This window comes from Penaeus monodon, chromosome 35 (assembly GCF_015228065.2).
Source record: "Penaeus monodon isolate SGIC_2016 chromosome 35, NSTDA_Pmon_1, whole genome shotgun sequence".
In the NCBI taxonomy this organism is placed as follows: Eukaryota; Metazoa; Arthropoda; class Malacostraca; order Decapoda; family Penaeidae; genus Penaeus; species Penaeus monodon.
In genome coordinates, this window is record NC_051420.1 from 21,849,042 (window position 1) to 21,866,541 (window position 17,500).

Genomic DNA, 17,500 nt, shown 5'->3' on the forward strand with positions numbered 1-17,500 from the left:
GAAACAGTGACGATGTGAGGGACGTGTGAAAGAGAGGCAGCAAGAAAGGTGAGAGCGGAGAGGAGCAGGAGCACGTGGCGAGTGGAAAGAGAGAGGGCAGAAGGGAGAGCGAGAGGAGAGAGCGCGAGAGGGTGCGCACGGCGGCGCTCGCTTGTTCGAACGTTGTCTTGCGCATCAGACCCGATGCTCTCATGGCGTAGGTGCGGACCCAGCTCGCTCGACCAAAGTTTGGCTCCCGCGCCGCCCCGGGACGATGATTTACCCTTGATGGCCGCTCGCAGGACGCCTTGTGACGCCAGGACACGACGGTAGGTGGCGGGGCGCCGCAGGACGTCCTCCAGGGATCCTGCAGGCCTTTGGGGATCGATTCGAGGCGCGTGCCACGGGAGGCCTCCTGCAGGCGCCTCACTTCAACGACCACAGGGGCTCCTCCCGACGGGGCCCAGGGCTCCACGACCTTGCGGGGGCGTCCCTGGGCCTCCTGAGGTGTGGCGCGACAACTGTCAGGAGGCGGCGGCCGCCGCAGGAGGCGCACGCCCGAAGGATCCGTTGCAGGAGCGCAGGATCCAGGGAGGGAACCTCGCCTGCCAGAGAGGGAAGGGCGTTTGTTGGGGCTTCAGCGTCCGCGAAAAAGGCTTCAGAGGTTTTGACTTGAGCGCTGGGTGCCCCGCGCCCCAGGGCGGCGTGAGGCGCGTGGGCCGCCCCGGGGGAGGGCGGGGGCCTTCGCCTGCCGCCCCGGGTGGCTGGGGGGGCGCGGGACCCCTGCCAGGCCCTTCAGGCGAGGGGGGGGAGCTGGGGGGGAGAGAGACAGCGCAGTGCTTTTGCTTTCTGTTATTCCTGCAGTGTCCTGGGCCAGCGTGAACCCAGTGCCGTGCGTGCATTTTCTACGAGGACATTTGACGGAATGTTTTAAAGATGATGACAGTGGCTTTCAAAACCACCTATTTTCCTCAAAATAATTTTGAAGGTTCATTATAAATTCACGTCAGACTTGTCAGATCTGCAATGGAAAAATTTAGAATTGTTGCCTGATCGTGGTGCGTTGTCTAGCCAGAGAACACGTTACGGAGATCTGTTAACTGTCGCTGGAGTGCTGACAGGCGTAGGCCAGTGGTATACATCCCCTGCATTCGCCGATTAGGGTGCGCCATGAGCTGCACGGCAAAATTCAGTGAATGGTTGAGCCAACAAAATGCTAATTGTCTTGTGTGGCAGAGGGTGAGAGTTGGTGATAGTTGTTGCATCACCTCGCAACTTGTTTGCAAATAGTCAAGGTTGCTGCCAACTTATCATGCACTTGGAACTGTTCAATGAAATTGGACAGATAAGGAAACTAGTAAAAACAAGGAAAAAAAAGAAGAGAAAAGTGTGGAAACAAGTCCGACTCGTTTGAACATGTCATCAACTTGGACCTTGAAAACAGACTGAGTTTGATGAGATGGGTTTGTTTGTAAACAAAGAAGATAATGAATGTCAGAAAGTAGCATTGAAGAATCTAGTAAATGTATAACCTCTAACACAAGGATATACATAACTGTTTTTATCTAGTGATTCCACATCAGTAGACAATTACGACAAATTTGCATTGGGCATTTACTTTGTTTTTGAGAACTCTGTACAGAAACAACATAGCCGTTCAACTTACCAATTTTCCATCTGAATTTGAGGAGCAGTTCAGACACAGCATTTGAACCTGAAAAATATCTCTGTCTGAGTTGCAACACATACTACACTGTGTGTGATAAAGGAATTGTCTTCATAAATTTTAAGTTCTTTTTACATAATAAGCCCTTTTTCTCTTGACAAGTCTTAGTGTTATCTGCCCTGTCAGGATAGTTTGTTTATGATAAGCAGCTGAGAGGGACATTGTGTGATGAATCAGTCATTCTGAAGATTTTAGGCCTGGGATAACTGTGTAAAATGGGTCATATGTTTACCCAAATTTCTTGTGATTTTTACCCATTCAAACAAATTTCACAGATGTCTGTTGTATAGACATAGAAATTGTATTTTGGAGAAGCCAGCCGTAATGCCAGTATTGTGGTAATTTTAGGGGGAGGTGTCAGGTAGTTGCTGCATTATCACTCCAACAAGGACAAACAAACTTCCACCATGTATATTCACACAAAACAAAGATTCTAGACCTTCTTTTGATTTACTGTTAAATGAGATACTGCTCCAAGCTCTGTTTTGAAAATAAGTTTGTGGAGTTTTGATAACATTTGTTTGATTGCCAAAGGCATGGAGGTCAGTACTTATACCATGCCACAATAACTACCCATTTTTCTAAATTATGATACAACTTCCTAAAGAGTAGGGTTATATGGTAATTTAGGTTGTTGAATAGATTTTGGATATGGGATTGGGGACTTAAGTACCCATTCACGAGGAGATTTGGCCGCCCAAGTTTAGCAGATTTAATTGCACCAGACTAAATTGGTCAAATATCCACCCGTCTGTGGGCTTATATCATTCGTTTTCATCTTCCATTCGGACGAAAGTTTTTACCCTTAGCAGATTTTATCATTCAGTCTGTGTGTGACATCGGGTGAGGTCGGTGGTGCGCTCTTCCTGTTTTCTTTGGAATAAAGGTTCTACTCAACATGGTTTCGATGGTTGATGCACGTTTTATAAACACTGATTTTTTAACAGAATTTATTGAACTGTATAAAGTGAATACTTGCTTATGGCAAGTGAAATCGGCCGATTGTTCCAATCGTGACAAGCAGGTTTCAGCCTACCAGAGATTAGTAGATTTCTGTCAAAAAGTAAATCCTGAATGTGATGTAAATTTTGTAAAAAAAAAGAAAATAGCAAACTTATGATGTCTCTTTTTAAACCATTCTTTTGTCCAAAATGATTCTTCCTTTTTTTTTTTTTTTTTTTTTTTTTTCATAGCTTGACAACACCAATGCAGCAAAAGCTTTACATTTATCATCCATTATTTAACACTTGTACATAAAAAAGTTGTACCTTTAAAACAACACTTTCTATTATAACGTAACTGATCAGATCAGAGACCGACCATACACTGAAGGGCGAGATCTGGATGCATAAGCTATATACTCCCCGCGTTTGTGGGCGGGTAAAGCGGCAGATTTAATCCACGGCATTCCATATCTCTTGTTTATGTGCGATCAAATCTCCTTGTGAATGGGTACCTTTAGTCTCTGGCAAGTGCTTCCGTACTATATAGATTTACCTAACTCTGATAATTGCATTTCATTATTTGACTTGTATTATTATTATTTATCCCCAGCTTTTTGATGTTGGGGCCTGCTGTATTTGGTTTCTGCAACCTTTTTTTAAAGGATTGGATTTAGAAAGTCTTGTGTCAGATTTGTTCAGGTATATCAATTGGATTGAGTGATGACCAGCTTCATGTATACGAATGGCAAATCCAATTTTGCATTTTCTTTGCGTAGTCAAGGCACTCTACTGATATATGTTAGAGTGTTAGGTCAAAATATTTTTTGATATTCTTGAGGCTTTGCAAATACAAAAAATGTATGGGAAGTGCATCACAAAGGAAAGTGTTTCAACTTTTCTTCATATATGTGTGTGGTGGCATGTCTTGCTTAGTCAGGTGATATGAGGAATAAGAAGTGGGCTTGTTTTGATCTCAACCTCTGAGGTTAGTCAACCACTTGGTGAATTATTCTTGTATTTGTGTCTGTTGCTATTAGATTGGTGGTTATAACTTATGTTGACACACAAGAATTTCGTTACCATTTAGAGTAGGAGTGACAGTCCATAAGGTTGTGGAAATATGTTAATCACTCATTGCTGTATGAGGCTTGACATGTTGAGTTTATGGGTTAATCTATTTGCATACTTTCATTAACTGTATTGTTCATGGATTGACTTCGTATAGGCTTTTGTGTGACATTTGTTTGTTATTGCTGCTTTCTTGGAGCCTCTTGCTGCTTTCAAAGCCAACATTCCATAAGCATTGTGATATTGATGCAAAGATTATATATGCTTTTTTTGCAGCCTTTGCAAATAAGATTTTACGAGATAAGGCCCAAATATTATTTATGGCTTTAGCTAATACTGAAAAAGCTTATAATAAGATTTTTGCAGATTTTTAAGTACTTTTTTCTGTATGAATAGAAATACTGATATACAGGATGGAAGCTGACTTGGGATTTTCTTCCCATATTTCATTTGTGAACTACTTTTTTCTCTACAGGCTTAATCCACCCCAGAAGTGGGCAGGGCTTTGAAGTAGAGGGAAATTTGTGGTAAGACTCCAGAGCAGCTATAGTTTTATCTTTAATTTTTATGATATGTAAATCACTGCTTACTATATGTTTTATTGATGTGTCATTTTGCAAGAAGATACACTTGTGAATTAGTGCTGTGTGACAGCAAAAGCTGAATGGTTGAGGGATACAACTCTTATATTTAGGATGTGCGCTTATTGTCTCTATGACTTCTGCTATTGTAATGTTACATTGACTTATGGATATTGTACAGATACAGGTGAAATTAACTTTTAGTTAAAGCTTCATTAGATGACAGGTAGGGAAGGGCCACCATATTTCTCTCCTCCTCGAAATTAGCCTCAGTATTCTGTAGCTGATTTGTGAAACTTACGGCTAAACTGACATTGATGGGTTTTTGTGGTGATGTGTAATGTTTGTCTTAATAAACAGCATTGTGGTGGCAATTGTTTTCTTGGTAAAAACTAGAAAGCAAAGTAGTGAAATTCCAAATTGCTTACATAATAGGGAAAAGAACTTGTGTTGATGAGGAGCATTTAATACTTTAGTTGGTGAATGATTGATAGATTTCATATTAGTCCTCACAGTAAGATCATAATCAAGTAAGATTATGATTTATTTTTTTTGGATATATCAGGTACTCCCATACTTCAAAAAGTAGCAATATTTGCCATGAAATGTTTAGGATAAAAATATATAAGAATATAAAGCAGTAAACTTAACCCACTGGTGCCAGGTAATGGTACTGTCTACCTGTTGTTTTCTTTAGTGTATTTTCTTTGCATATAGGTGGCCTCATAAGTGCTCAGCCATCAAGGAGCCAATTAATAAGCCAAAACTGATTTTCCCCATCCCTTGAGTTTTTGTGAAATATATATTTCTAGTTGTATTAATAACAATGTTGTTGATATTGTTGTTGACATAATATTATAATGTTATTAACAATATTAATAGCAATACAAAATGTATGTTAATATATATTTATAATATATATATATATATATATATATATATATATATATATATATATATATATATATATATATATTTATATATATATATAATATATATATAAATATTTTCTCTCTCTCTCTCTCTCTCTCTCTCCCTCTCGCTCTCTCCCTCTCTCTCTCTCTCTCTCTCTCTCCTCTCTCTCTCTCTCTCTCTCTGTCTCTCTCTCTCTCTGGAAATATACAGCATTTTTGGGAGGGAGGAGGGGGATGGATGAGTATAGAACTGTAAACAAGATTATACAATAGGTAATCTGTAGGGGAGGAAGACATTTAATTTTAAAGGTATGAATAAACAGAGAAGTAATTAAAGGCTTGCGGTATGGTCTTGAATGCAAGGGTGAATGTGTGCATGTGAGTGAGTGCTTGTGTTCTCTCTCTCTATCTCTATCTCTCTTGTTCCTTCTCTCCTCTCCTTTGTGTGTGTGTGCGTGTGCGTGTGTGTGTGTGCGTGTGTGTGTGTGTGTGTGTGTGTGTGTGTGTGTGTGTGTGTGTGTGTGTGTGTGTGCATGCGTGCGCATTCTCTTTCCTTCTATCCTTGTTCCTTCTATCCTCTGCTCTCCTCTCCTTGTGTGTGTGTCTGTGAGCATTCTCTCTCTTTTCCTTCTCTCCTCTGCTCTCCTCTCCTGTGTGTGTGTTTTGTATTGTGGTTGTGTGTGTGGTGGTGTGTGTGTGTGTGTGTGTGTGTGTGTTTTTTTGTTTTTTCCCCTTCTCTCCCCTCCTCACTTCTCCTCTCCTCATCTCTCTTCTCTCCTCTCCCTTTTTTTTTTTCTCTTTTCACACCCTTTTTTTTTTTTTTCTTTTTGTTTTTTTTTCTGTCTTTCTTCCTCTCTCTCTCTCATCTTCCTCTCTCTCCCTCCTCTTCTTCTCTCTCGTCTCTCCCTCTCTTCCTTCTCCTTCTCTCCCTCTCTTCTCTCCTCTCCTTCTCTTTTCTCTCTCTCTCCTCTCTCTCTCTCTCCTCTCTCTCTCTCTCCTCTCCTCTCTCTCCTCTTCTCTCTCTCTCTCTCTCTCTCTCCTCTCTCTCTCCCTCTCTCCCTCCTTCTTCCTCTCTCTCCCCTCTCTCTCTCTCTCTTTCCTCTACTCCTCGCTCTCTCTCTCTCTCTCTCTCTCTCTCTCTCTCTGTCTCTCTCTCTCTGCTCTCTCTCTCTTCTCTCTTCCTCTGTCTCTCTCTCTCTCTTTTTCCCCTCTCTCTTCTCTCTCCTCTCTCTCTCTCTCCCCTCTCTCTCTCCTTCTCTTCTTCTCCTCTCCCCCCCCCCCCCCCCCCCCCCCCCCCCCCCCCCCCCCCCCCCCCCCTCTCTCTCTCTCTCTCTCTTCCTTTTCTCTCCTCTCTCTCACCCTTTTTATTTATGTGTGGTGTGTGGTATGTTATGTATATATTATATATAATATATATATAAATATATTAAATTATTATTATATATTATATTATATATATATATAAAAAATTATAATAATGTTGTTAACTTGGGTTGCTTTCTCTTTTCTATAACAGTGTTGTGTGTAGGAAAAGTAATGTATATGTACACTCTCACTTTGTTTTAATTGACTAAAGGGGACTGACATCAGTTTGAACTTGATGATTGTCCAGAGTTTCTGACACTAACATGGTATTGGCAAAATCAGCAAGTACATTATGAGAGAGAGCCATAATTCAGTACTGTACTTTTAATCAGACACACCATCCAATCTGGCATTGTAAAAATCCTTTATATATGAAACTTTTTTATGCCATATTCTGCTCACTACACCACACCACACACTGCCTTTTAACTTTATGATAAACTTGAGCTTTTATGCTATTGTTAAATTCACCCACTTAAACTTTTCCACTCTGCCCCTAAACAACTTGTTAAAGGAAATGATGAATTCTAAACTAATTAAACACATTTACACATAAAGAAGGAGAAATAAGTTACAAGCGTGGTTGAAGCAGCAGCTTGTGTTGCCCCAGTTACTCCAGATTTTGTCTTGCTTTCAATATCCATCAAGGAGGACCCTAAAACTGATTTAATGTACATTCTCACACACACACATTTTTATGCAAGTTAAATTTCTACCAATTGGTTAGGTTGAGCTAGTTCTAACAGCTATATTCATAGACAGTACAAAAGGGATTTGTGATGAGTTTTGGCAATGGTTGTATGAGTTGGATACAATACATTCTTAATGGGGGAAAAGGGGTACATTTTACAAAGCTTCCCAGGCATATTAGGTGTATTTCTGGATGCACATTATACAAGTATAGAATAATGTCTTTAACAGAGCATTGCTCTCAAAGGCTTTGTTAAGCCAACTCTGCCTAATTAATTGACTAAAACTTGAAACTTTTCTGGTAATAGAAATTGTGTTTCATTATGCTGGATTGGAATGCTGCAACTCTGTTGAGTGATAATTTGTCATTAATGTGACATTTGCATCTTGAAGTAACCTCAAATATCTTTTTTTAACTTTTTAAACCTATTCATATTGAAATATTTTTAAGTCATGCATGCTTGAGCCTACAGCCTGCTCCAAGCTGTACGTGCTAAACAATAGTGTACTTGTTTGGCCCTTGCTGCAGGAGTTGAGACAAGCCCTCAAAAGTAGACATGAAGCCTCTTTTTAGCTTCATTACTTAAACAGTTATTTATGCTGCAGCCAAAATCAGAGAAAGTGGTGTAATTTTTATGTCTTCTGCATTTCTAATTATTCCCTTGGGAAGCTAACTCCATGTGTACTTTGTCATGTTGTTTGGTATGGCACCAGGAGGCTCCTGCTGTGAGTGGAATAAAGACCAGTTAAGTTCTTAGCAATAACTATCATCCCCTCCTCTCTCTCTCTCTCTCTCTCTCTCTCTCTCTCTCTCTCTCTCTCTCTCTCTCTCTCTCTCTCTCTCTCTCTCTCTCTCTCTCTCTCTCTGAAGTTGCCTGCAAAGATACCTGGTGAAGAATCTTGTCAGTTGTGCCAATTGACTTGCATCATTATCTGTGATTACTGGGATTCATTTGCATTGGTTAAAGCTCATCACAAAAGCTCTTTTTATTATCCATGAATATGCCCATAAATTTGATAAACCTTCTCTTTACAGGTAGTGTTCTGCCATGAAGTAAACTGTGCGGGCCTTTGCCTTTTCACACCCATTATTTCTGTTATTTCCAGATGTCAAGTTCATTTGTCAAGGATTGTTCGGATGTATCAGCCCCTGGAAACACAAACTCTGGCAAGACAGTCATCATTATTGTCAACAATGAAACGGGAAATGTTTCCCTGGATGGAGATGAGCTTCAGAACTTGCTAGGTGAGGACAGCTTTGGGCCTTTTCATGTAATATTGTTTCCATTTTAGTTGTATATGTCCTCCAAGTTTTCTTGTGCCTTAAATTTCTTCCTCTCCTTTTTTTTCTTTCTCTTATTCTTCTGCTTGTTTCACTTTCCCTTACCCCCATTCTCTTTTTCTCTTCCTCTTCTTTCCTTCATCTTCCTCCTACTCCTTTGTCTTTTCCTCAACTCCCTTTTCCATTTCCCCTTCTCCTCTCTCCCTTCATACCCTACATGAAAATAATGAAAATTTTATTGTTAATATAGATGATCCCTGTTACTGATACCTTAAATTTTGTTCTTTACAGCCAGCCATGGAGCAGATGGTTCTCAGGTTAGTGTAGTGCGCATGGGCAGTGGTGGCGTAGGCAATCTAACGGAAGCAAATCTTACCGCCCCCTTGCCTGCCACTGGCGACGGAACTACACATGTCAACCTCACAGTGGAAGGATATCCACCTCTACCGCTTGAAGGTCAGTACGCTCTCAGATTTCATCTGTCTGTCTGTTAAGATTGGGTGGAGGAAGCTTTGAATTATAACTTGAGAGTTTGCTAACGTGTATATTTGGAAGACTTGTAGAGGCTTGCATTGAAGATGTTTTCCTTGGATACTTAACTTACAAGTGTTTCAAATCAGAAAATTAAGTAAGCCCTTGTCTTCTGCAAACATTCCTGTTTCGCACTGATTACTAACCCAGCACTGACAGGTGTGAACTCTGGTAAATTCTGGCTACATCCAGCCACTGGGCATCAAAGTCTGCTCAATAAGGTTTTAAGCCTGGTTTTTTTTTTTTAAAAAAAAAGGGGAAATTTTTTTTTAATTTTTTTTTTCCAATTAATTTTGTGGGCCCATTTGGAAACTTTTTTTGCAAATTTCCCATTAATTTTGGGAAATTTTTTAAACCTTTGGGAATTCCCCAAATTTTTTTTGCCCTTTTTTTTGGTTTTTTAAAAAGCCCCCCCCCCCCGAATCCCCAAAAAGCCCCCCCCCCCTTTTTCCCCCCCTTGTTCCCCTTTTGGGAAAACCTTTCCCTTTTTTCCAGGAATGTTCCCCTTTAAAAGCTTGGGGTCGTTTAACCTTTTCGTTTTTTCCCATTTGGTTCTTTTTTAAGGGTTTGGGGTTGGGAGGAACCCCTTTGGGAAATTTGAAAAATTTGGGCAACTTTTATTTAAATTGTAACTTGAAAGGAAATTTTTCCCAACTTTAAATTAAAGTTTTTTTCAATCAAAAATTGGGGAAAGCCCTTCCTTTTTTTCAAATTTTTTTCCTTTTTTGATTTTTCTCCCAAATTTTCTTGGGGCTTTAAACCCCCTTCTCTCCGCCCTCTTTTTCTTCTGCTTTGTAGTGGAAAACCCTTCCCTGTTTTTCCTTGCTTCTTTCCCCCTTTTCTCCTCTCTTTGTCTTTTTTCCTCTCTGTTTTTCCCTTTCCCTTCCCCTCTCCCCCTTTTCTCCCTCTTCTTTTTCTTTTTTTTTCCCTTTCTTTCCCTTTTTGTCTTTCTTTCCCCTTTGGGGGGTTCCTCATTTTTTTTTTTTGGGGCCCTTCTCCCTCTCTAAAATTTTTCCTTTTTGGCCCCCTTTTTTTTGCCCTCCCTTTTTTTTTGTTTTCCCTTTCCGGGGTTCTCTTTTTTCCCCCTTTGTGGTCTCCTCTCTTTCTTTTTGTTTTGTCTTTTTTTGGGGTCCCTTTGTTTTTTTGGGGTTTCCTCTTTTTTGGGGGCCCTTTCTTCTTGTTTTTTCCTTTGTTTCTTTCCTTTTAAAATCTTTCCCCTTTCTTCTCCTTTCCTTTTTCCCTTTCCCCCCTCCATTCTTCTTTTTTTGGGTCTCTCCCCTCTCTCTCTTTTGTTCCTTTCTCTCTTTGTCTCTCTCTCTCCCCCTTTTTCCCACTCTCTTTCTCTTTGGTCTCTCTTCGTCTTCCCCTTTTTGCCTCTCTTTTTTGCTTCTCTCTCTTCTCTCTTGTCTTTTCTCTCTTTTCTTTCTCTCCCCTTTTCTCTTTTCCTCCCTCTTTTTCTCTCTCTCTTTTTTCCTCTCGTCTTTTCTTTTTTCCTCTCTTCTTCTCTCTTCCCCTCTCTTCTCTTCTTCCCCCTTTTGGTCCCCCTCTCTCTCTCTCTTTGTCTCTCTCTCTCGCCCTCTCTCTCCCCTTCCCCTCCTCTTTTCTCTCGTTTCTCTTTTTCTCTCCTCTCCCCATTCCCCTTCTCTCTTTTCTTTTTTCTCTCTCCTCTCCCCCTTTTGTCTCCCCTCTTTCTCTTTTTTAATTCTCTCTCTCTCCCCAAATTTTTGTCTCTCTCTCTCTCCTCTTTTTTCTCTTTTTCTCTCTCTCTTTGTCTCTCTCTCTTCTTTTTGTCTTTTTGCCCTCTCTCTCTCTCCCCCTCTCCTTTTCTCCCTCTCTTTTTTCTCCTTCTCTCCTTTTCCTCTCTTTTCTCTCACCCTCTTTTTCTTTTTCTTTTCCCTTTTCTCTTTGTCTCTCTCTCTCTCTCCTTTTCTCCTCTCTCTCTCTCTCTCCTCTCACCCCTCTTCCCCCTTCTCTCCTTTTGGGGTCCTCTCTCTTCTCTCTTTTTGTCCCTTTTCTCTTCTTCTTTTTCTCTCTTTGGGTCTCTCTCTCTTTTCTCTCCCCTCTCTTTTTCTCTCTCTCTCCCTTCTCTTTTCTCTCTCCCCCTCTCTCCTCCCCTTCTCCCCCGGTCTCTCTCTCTCTTTTTTCCTCTCTCTCTCTCTTTTTTCCTCTCTCCCTTCTTTTCCTCCGATCTTCTTCGTCTCCCCTTTTCCTCTTTTTGTCTCTCTCTCTCCCCTTTTTCCCTCTCTCTTCCTCCTTTCTCTCCTCTCTTCTTTTTGTCCTCCCTCTTTTCCTTTTTTTTTTCTCCTCTCTCTCCTCTCGTCTCTCTCTTTTTTTCGTCTTTGGCTCCTCTCTCCCCCTTTTTTCTCTCCCCCTCTTTTTTTCTGGGGGTATCTCTCTTCTCTCTCCCTCTCCCCTCTTCTTTTCCTCTCTCTCTCTTTCTCTCTTTTTGTTCCTCTCTCTCTCTTCTCCTCCTCTTTGTCTTTTCTCTCCTCCTCTCCTTTTTTCTCTTCTCTCTCTCTCCCCCCTCTCTTTTCTCTCCTCCCCCCTTTCTCTCTCTCTCTTTTTCTCTCTTTGTCTCTTTTTCCCCTCTTTGTCCCTCTCTCTCTCTCTCATCATTTTTCTCTCTCGTTCTTCTTTTCCCCTCTCTCCTTTTTCTCTCTCCCCTCTCTCCCCGGGTCCCTCCCCTTTTTTGTCTCTCCCCTTCTCTCTCTCTTTTGTCCTCTCTCTCTCTTTCTCTCTCTCTCTCTTTTTTCTGCTCTCTCCCCCTTTTTTTTCTCTCCTCTCTTTTCTCTCTCCCCCTGCTCATTCTTCTTCCTTTCTCCTCTTCCCTCTCTCTCTCTCTTTGTCTTCCTCTTCTCTCTCTCTCTCTCTCTTCTTTGTCCCCTCTCTCTTTTTTTTGTCTCTCCTCTCCCCTCTTTTCTCTCTGGGGTCCTCGTCTTTGTCTTTTAATCTCTTTCATTTTCCTCCTTCTCTCTCCCTTTCCTCTTTTTCATCTCCTCTCCCCTCTCTCTTTTTCTCCCCTCTCTCCTCTCTCCTCTCCCTCTCTCTCTCTCCTCTCTCTCGTTCTTTTTCCTTTTTTCTCTCTTTTCTCTTTGCCTCTCTCTTTTCTCTCTTTTTCTCCCCTTTCTCTCTTTTTTCTCTCCCATCTTTCTCTCTCTCTCTCTCCCCTCTCCCCTCTCTCTCCCTCTTTTCTCTCTCCCCTCGTCTTTTTTCCCCCCTCAAATCTCTCCCCCCTTTCTCTCCCCTTTTCTTTTCTTTTAATCCTTTCCCCTCTCCTCGTCTCCTTTTCGTTCCCCCCCCCCCCCCCCCCATCATTTTTCTCTCCCTTTTTCCTCCTTTTTCTTTCTTCCTCTCTTTTGTCCTCTCTTTTTTTTCTCTCTCTCTCCCCTCTCTCTCTCCTCTCCCTTCTCTCTCTCCTCTCCTCTCCTCTCTCTCAATTCTCTCTGCTTTTGTTTTTCTCTCTCTCCTTCTCTCTTTGTCCTCTCTCTTTTCCTCTCTCCCCTTTGTCTCTTTTCCCCAATCTCTTTTTTTCTCTTTTTTTCTCTCTCTCTCCCCTTTTGTCTCTCTCTCGTCCCCTTTTTTCCCCTATCCCCCCCTCTCCTTGTCTCTCCCTCTCCTCTTTTCTCTCTCTCTCTTTTTCCTTTCTCTCTCTTTTTCCTCTCTTTGTCTTCTCTCTCCCCCTCTCTTTGTTTTCTCTTCTCTTTTTCTCTTTTCCCTCTCTTTTCCCCTCTCTTTGTTTTCTCTCTCTCCCCTAAATTTTCTCCTCTTTTTTCTCGTCCCTCTTTTTGCCCTCCCCTCCTTTCCCCTCTCTTTTTTTCTCCCCTTTTCTCTTTTTTGTCTCTCTCTCTCTCCCCGTTCTCTCTTTGGGGTTCTCTCTCTCTCTTTTTCCTCTCTCGGCTTTTCTCTTTTTCTCTCCCCTCTTTTTGGCCTCTCTCTCTCTTTTCTTATTTTTGTTTTTTTTCTCTCCCCCTTCTTTGTCTCTCTCCCCGTCTCTCTCATCCCTCTTTTTCCTTTTCTCTCCTAAAATTTCTCTCCTCCTCTCTCACTTTTCTCTCTCTCTTCTCTTCCCCCTTCGTCTCCCCTCTCTCTCTCTTCTCTCGCCCTCCTTCCATTTTTCCTTTTCTCTCCCCTCCTTCTCTCTCTCGCCCCTCTTTTCTCGGGCTTCTCTCCCCTCGCTTCCTCTTCTCTCTCCCCTTCTCTCTCTTCTCTCTTTTGTCCCCTCTCTTTTCCTTTTTGGGTTCTCTCTCTCGTCTCTTTTGTCTCTTCTCTCCTCTTTCCTTTTCCCTCTCTCTCTCTCCTTTTTCCTCTCATTTTCTCTTCTTTTTCCCCTTTTTCTCTCTTTCCCCTCTCTTTTCTCTCCCCCTCTCTCTCGTCTTTGGTCTCTCTTTTCCTCTCCCCTTTTTGTGTCTCTCTCTCTCTTTTTTTTGTCTCTCTCTCTTTCTCTTTTCTTCTTTCTTTCTTTTTCTCTCTTTCTTTTCTCTTTCTCACCCCCTCCTCTCTCTCTTTCTCTCTCTCTTTTTCCGGCTCTCTCTCCCGTTTTCTCTCTCTCTCTTTTTCTCCCCTCTTTTTCTTTTCTTTTTCTCTTTTTTTCCCTCTTTCTCTTTCTTTTTTCTTTCTCTTTTTTAATCCTTTCTTTCCTCTCCTCTTTCTTTTTTTTCTCTTTTCCGGCCTCGTTTACTCTTTCTCTCCCCCCTCTCTTTTTTTCTCTCTCCCCTCTTTTTTTTTCTTTTTTCCCCTTTCCTCTCTTTCCCTCCCCCTCTCTCTCTTTTCTCTCCTCTCTTTCTCCTCCCCCCTTTTTCCCGTCTTTTCTTTTTTCTCTCCTCTTTTTTTTTTTTTCTCTCTCTTCTCCCCTCTTTCTTTCTCTCTCTCTCTCTTTGCCTTCCACCTCTTCTCCTTCCCCCAACTTTTTTCCTCGCCCAATCTCTTTCTTTCTTTTCCCTCTCTCTCTTCTGTCTCTTCTTTGTTTCTCTTCTCTTTCGGGTCTTTGTCCCTCTTTTCTTTCTCCCCCTTCTTTTTCTCTCTCTCTCCTCTCTCTTTTCTCGTCTCTCCTCTTCTTTTTCTCTCCTCGGGTCTTCTCTTTTCTTCTCGGTTCTTTCTCTCTCTCTTCTTCTTTCTTTCTTTCCCCTCCTCTCCCCTTTTCCCCTTTCTTTCTCTTTTCCTCTCTACTCTCCTCCGGTCTCTCCCCTCCTCTTTTTCCTTTTTTTCCTTTTTTTCCTCTCGTTTTCTTTCTTTCTTCTCCTCGTCTCCCCTCTCTCTCTTTTTCTTCCTCTCTCAAGGTCTCTTTTTCCCCTCTTTTTCTCGTTCTTGCTTTTCTTTCTTTCCTTCCTTTCTTTTTCTCTTCTTTCTTCTTTCTTTTTTTTTCCCTTTCCTCCCCGGGGGTCCCTCCCCCCTCTCTCTCTCCCCGTCTCTCTCTAAACCTTCTCTCTCCCCTTTTCCCCTCTCTCTCTCTCTCCCCCTTTCTCTCTCTCTCTCTCTCTTTCCCCCTTTTTTATCCTTTTAATCTCTCTCTCTCCATCCTCCTTCTCTCTCCTCTCCCCTCTCTTCTTTTTTCTCCCGCCCTAAACCCCTTTCTCTCTCCTCTTTTTCCTCTCTCGCTTTTCCTTCTTTTCCTTTTTTCCCTTTTTTCTTTCTTCTCCTTTCTTTTCTTTTTTTCTCTCTTTTTTCCCTTTTTTCCCCCTTCTTTTTCTCTCTCTCTCTCTTCGTTCCTCTTTCCCCCTCTCTTTCCCTTTCTCTCTCTCTTTTCCTCTCCTCTCTCTCTCTCTCTCTCTTCGTCCTCCTTTCTCTCTCTCTCATCCTTCACTCACTCATTTTCTCTCTTTTTTCTCTCTCTCTCCCCTTCTTTTCCCCTTTTCTCTTTTTTCTCCCCCCCTTTTCCCCTCCTCTCCCCCTCTCTTCTCTCTCTCTCTCCCCTCCTTCACTCTAGGATTTTTTTTTTTTTTTTTTTTTTTATTATATTTTCTGTTTTAAACCTTTTTAAATAGATTCATTAAATCAAAAAAGGAAACTTATCAAAACCAATTTTTTTTTTTTTTTTTTTTTTTTTTTTTTTTCATTTTATTTTTTTTTATTTATTTAATTGTTTTTATTATTTTTTTTATTTTTTATTATTTTTATTAATATTAATTTTTATAATAAAAAGAATTTTATTTTATATATTTTATTTTATATATATTTTATATGGGAAATAAATTTATATATATATATTTATATATTTTTGTGTGTGTGTGTGTGTGTGTATTTTTTATCCTTTTTATGAAGAAAGGGTTTAAATTTTTTGGCGGGCAAGAGTTACTAAACCCAATTTTTTTTTTCCACACTCCAAAACAGAAAGGGGGGGGGGTTCAAATTTTTTTTTTTAAATTTTTGGGAAAACTTTTTATAGGCCATGGAAAAATTTTAACAAATACTGGTTTTTAGTTTTTTTGGCCACTTTTTCCTCGGGCAAAAAATTTAAAATTTTCCATTGCCCCCGGGCAGGGCATTTTACTTTCCCTGCCATGCCACAGTGAGTTTACTTTATTAATTGTTTTTACACATAGATGTCTATATTATTATTTGGCTCTTACTAATGTTTATAACATTATAGTAATTATAAAGTCTGTAATAAAAATGACACCACCGATATTCAAAGCAAATTCAAGAAAAGGAGAAATTAGGTAAGGTCACAAGGTCTACTAGTTGATTTCTTTGTGGCTAAGCACTAGCAGAGCCTTTGATATGCAGAAACATTTCACACACATACACACACACAAAAAAAATAGTAATAATAATAAATGAGCACAGCATTTTCCCAGCAGCATTGAGTTAATAAATATGATTGGATGCCTTAGTAGGGTTGATTATCTACATATTTATAGCACCTACAGCAACTTCCACAGTTTGCTTGCTTGCTTGCTTACTCTTTTTTTTCCCTACATATCACTTATTTTTTCCAAAATTAAGAAGTCCATCTCTTATATGCATTTGTATTGAAGTGCTCTTTCAAATCAAAAGAAATTTGAAGAGGTTGGATGGTACCAACCATTAGAGCAAAGCCAAACCTAAATATAATCTTTGTTAATTACTTTTATTTTTTAAGATTAGTACTTTATACTTGATATACATACAGACCCCTTTATAAGCTGTGTTACTAGGAAGTCTCGGTGGAAAATATATTTCATGCATAGGTATAAACAAAGCTTACATTTTTAAAGAAATATCTCACTAAATATTTCATCACACATCATTGTGATTTTTTTTCTTTCTGATATTGATATGAAAGTGTTATTGGGACATTCACTAAATCTTATCTATGTGAAATGTCATTATCAAATGCCATATGCATGTTTGCAACAAGCCAAAGTCCTTGCAGGTGTACCTGGCACAGATTACCTGTGTATGAGATTTGCCTGTTGGCAATTATGTCCTAGCTCCTCCCACGAAATAACCCAAAGTGGGCTCTAATAGTCATTTCGTAGTTTCTTAATTTGTGTATATATACCATAGGCTAGCTAACTCAAAATGACCCATGGACGTTCCCCTTAAATTCTAATAGGTTACTTCTCGAAGATCGTACTGGTATGGTTATTTTTTGGTTTGGTCTTGATAAATTATGCTATAGTAAATTTAATATTTGCTAGTAACAAAACTTTGGCTTATTTGCAGAAACTCCGTTAATTTTAGTCCTAATCAATATGAAAGTGTGTTTTACAAATAATAGTGGTTACTATGTTCCTGCAGGACAAGCAGGAAACTCGGGAAATTATGCAGAGCTACCCTTGGATGCTGATGCTTTTAATAGACTAGAGAGCGTCCTGCAGAGTGAAGAGGCACGCAAGATTTTAGGGGAACCTCTGATAGACATGGTCACACACCCTGATCACTTGGGAACACTTGATCAACTAATGGATTCCTCATTCTTTGAAGGTTTGTTTACATTAGCTCTTTTTTTTTTTTTTTTTTTTGTCAATCACTTTGATGGCTTTTTAAAACTACCTATCTTGATTCCCAGAACCTATAGACTATAGGTCTACATTCACCATGTTTTATTATTATTATTAGTAGTAGTAGTAGTATAATGAAGACCACTCCAGAAGTACATAGTCACCAGATAGACTTTTCCTAGGTTTAAAAAATTTTATGGGCAAGGTCCTTACCTCACCCCATACAGTTTATATTTTTCTTATTGTTATTGTTTTTTTTTATTAGCATTATCAACAATGATGAGTGTATGAGAAGTTGGGACAGAAATCCATACTTTTTTTTTTTTTTTTTTTTTATGTGAATATTCCAGTAAAATTACCTGTTACCAGCTACAATAAAATGTCATTTTGCATAAAATTTTCCCCAGTGTAACCCTAGTGCCCATTCTCTTGCTAATAAAGATTATTACTAGCAATGTGGAGTATCTCCATTTGTGAGACTTGAGTATGAGTATATAT

The 17,500-nt window shown here is 40.2% G+C and overlaps 1 protein-coding gene across 4 annotated transcripts in view; it reads left to right on the forward strand.

Moving 5' to 3' along the window:
• Positions 1–153: 153 nt before the first annotated feature.
• The window catches only part of LOC119595106 (death-inducer obliterator 1-like), a 76,715-nt gene continuing 59,368 nt past the window's right edge, over positions 154–17,500 (forward strand). For 3 of the 4 annotated variants that reach the window (XM_037944248.1, XM_037944252.1, XM_037944251.1), the window contains exons 1-5: positions 154–308; positions 4,193–4,244; positions 8,375–8,513; positions 8,841–9,005; positions 16,800–16,985. In XM_037944248.1, the coding sequence (XP_037800176.1) occupies positions 8,375–8,513; positions 8,841–9,005; positions 16,800–16,985 (490 nt within the window). In that variant the 5' untranslated portion in view covers positions 154–308; positions 4,193–4,244. The remainder of the gene's footprint in view (positions 309–4,192; positions 4,245–8,374; positions 8,514–8,840; positions 9,006–16,799; positions 16,986–17,500) is intronic. The other variant, XM_037944249.1, reaches the window with a different exon arrangement.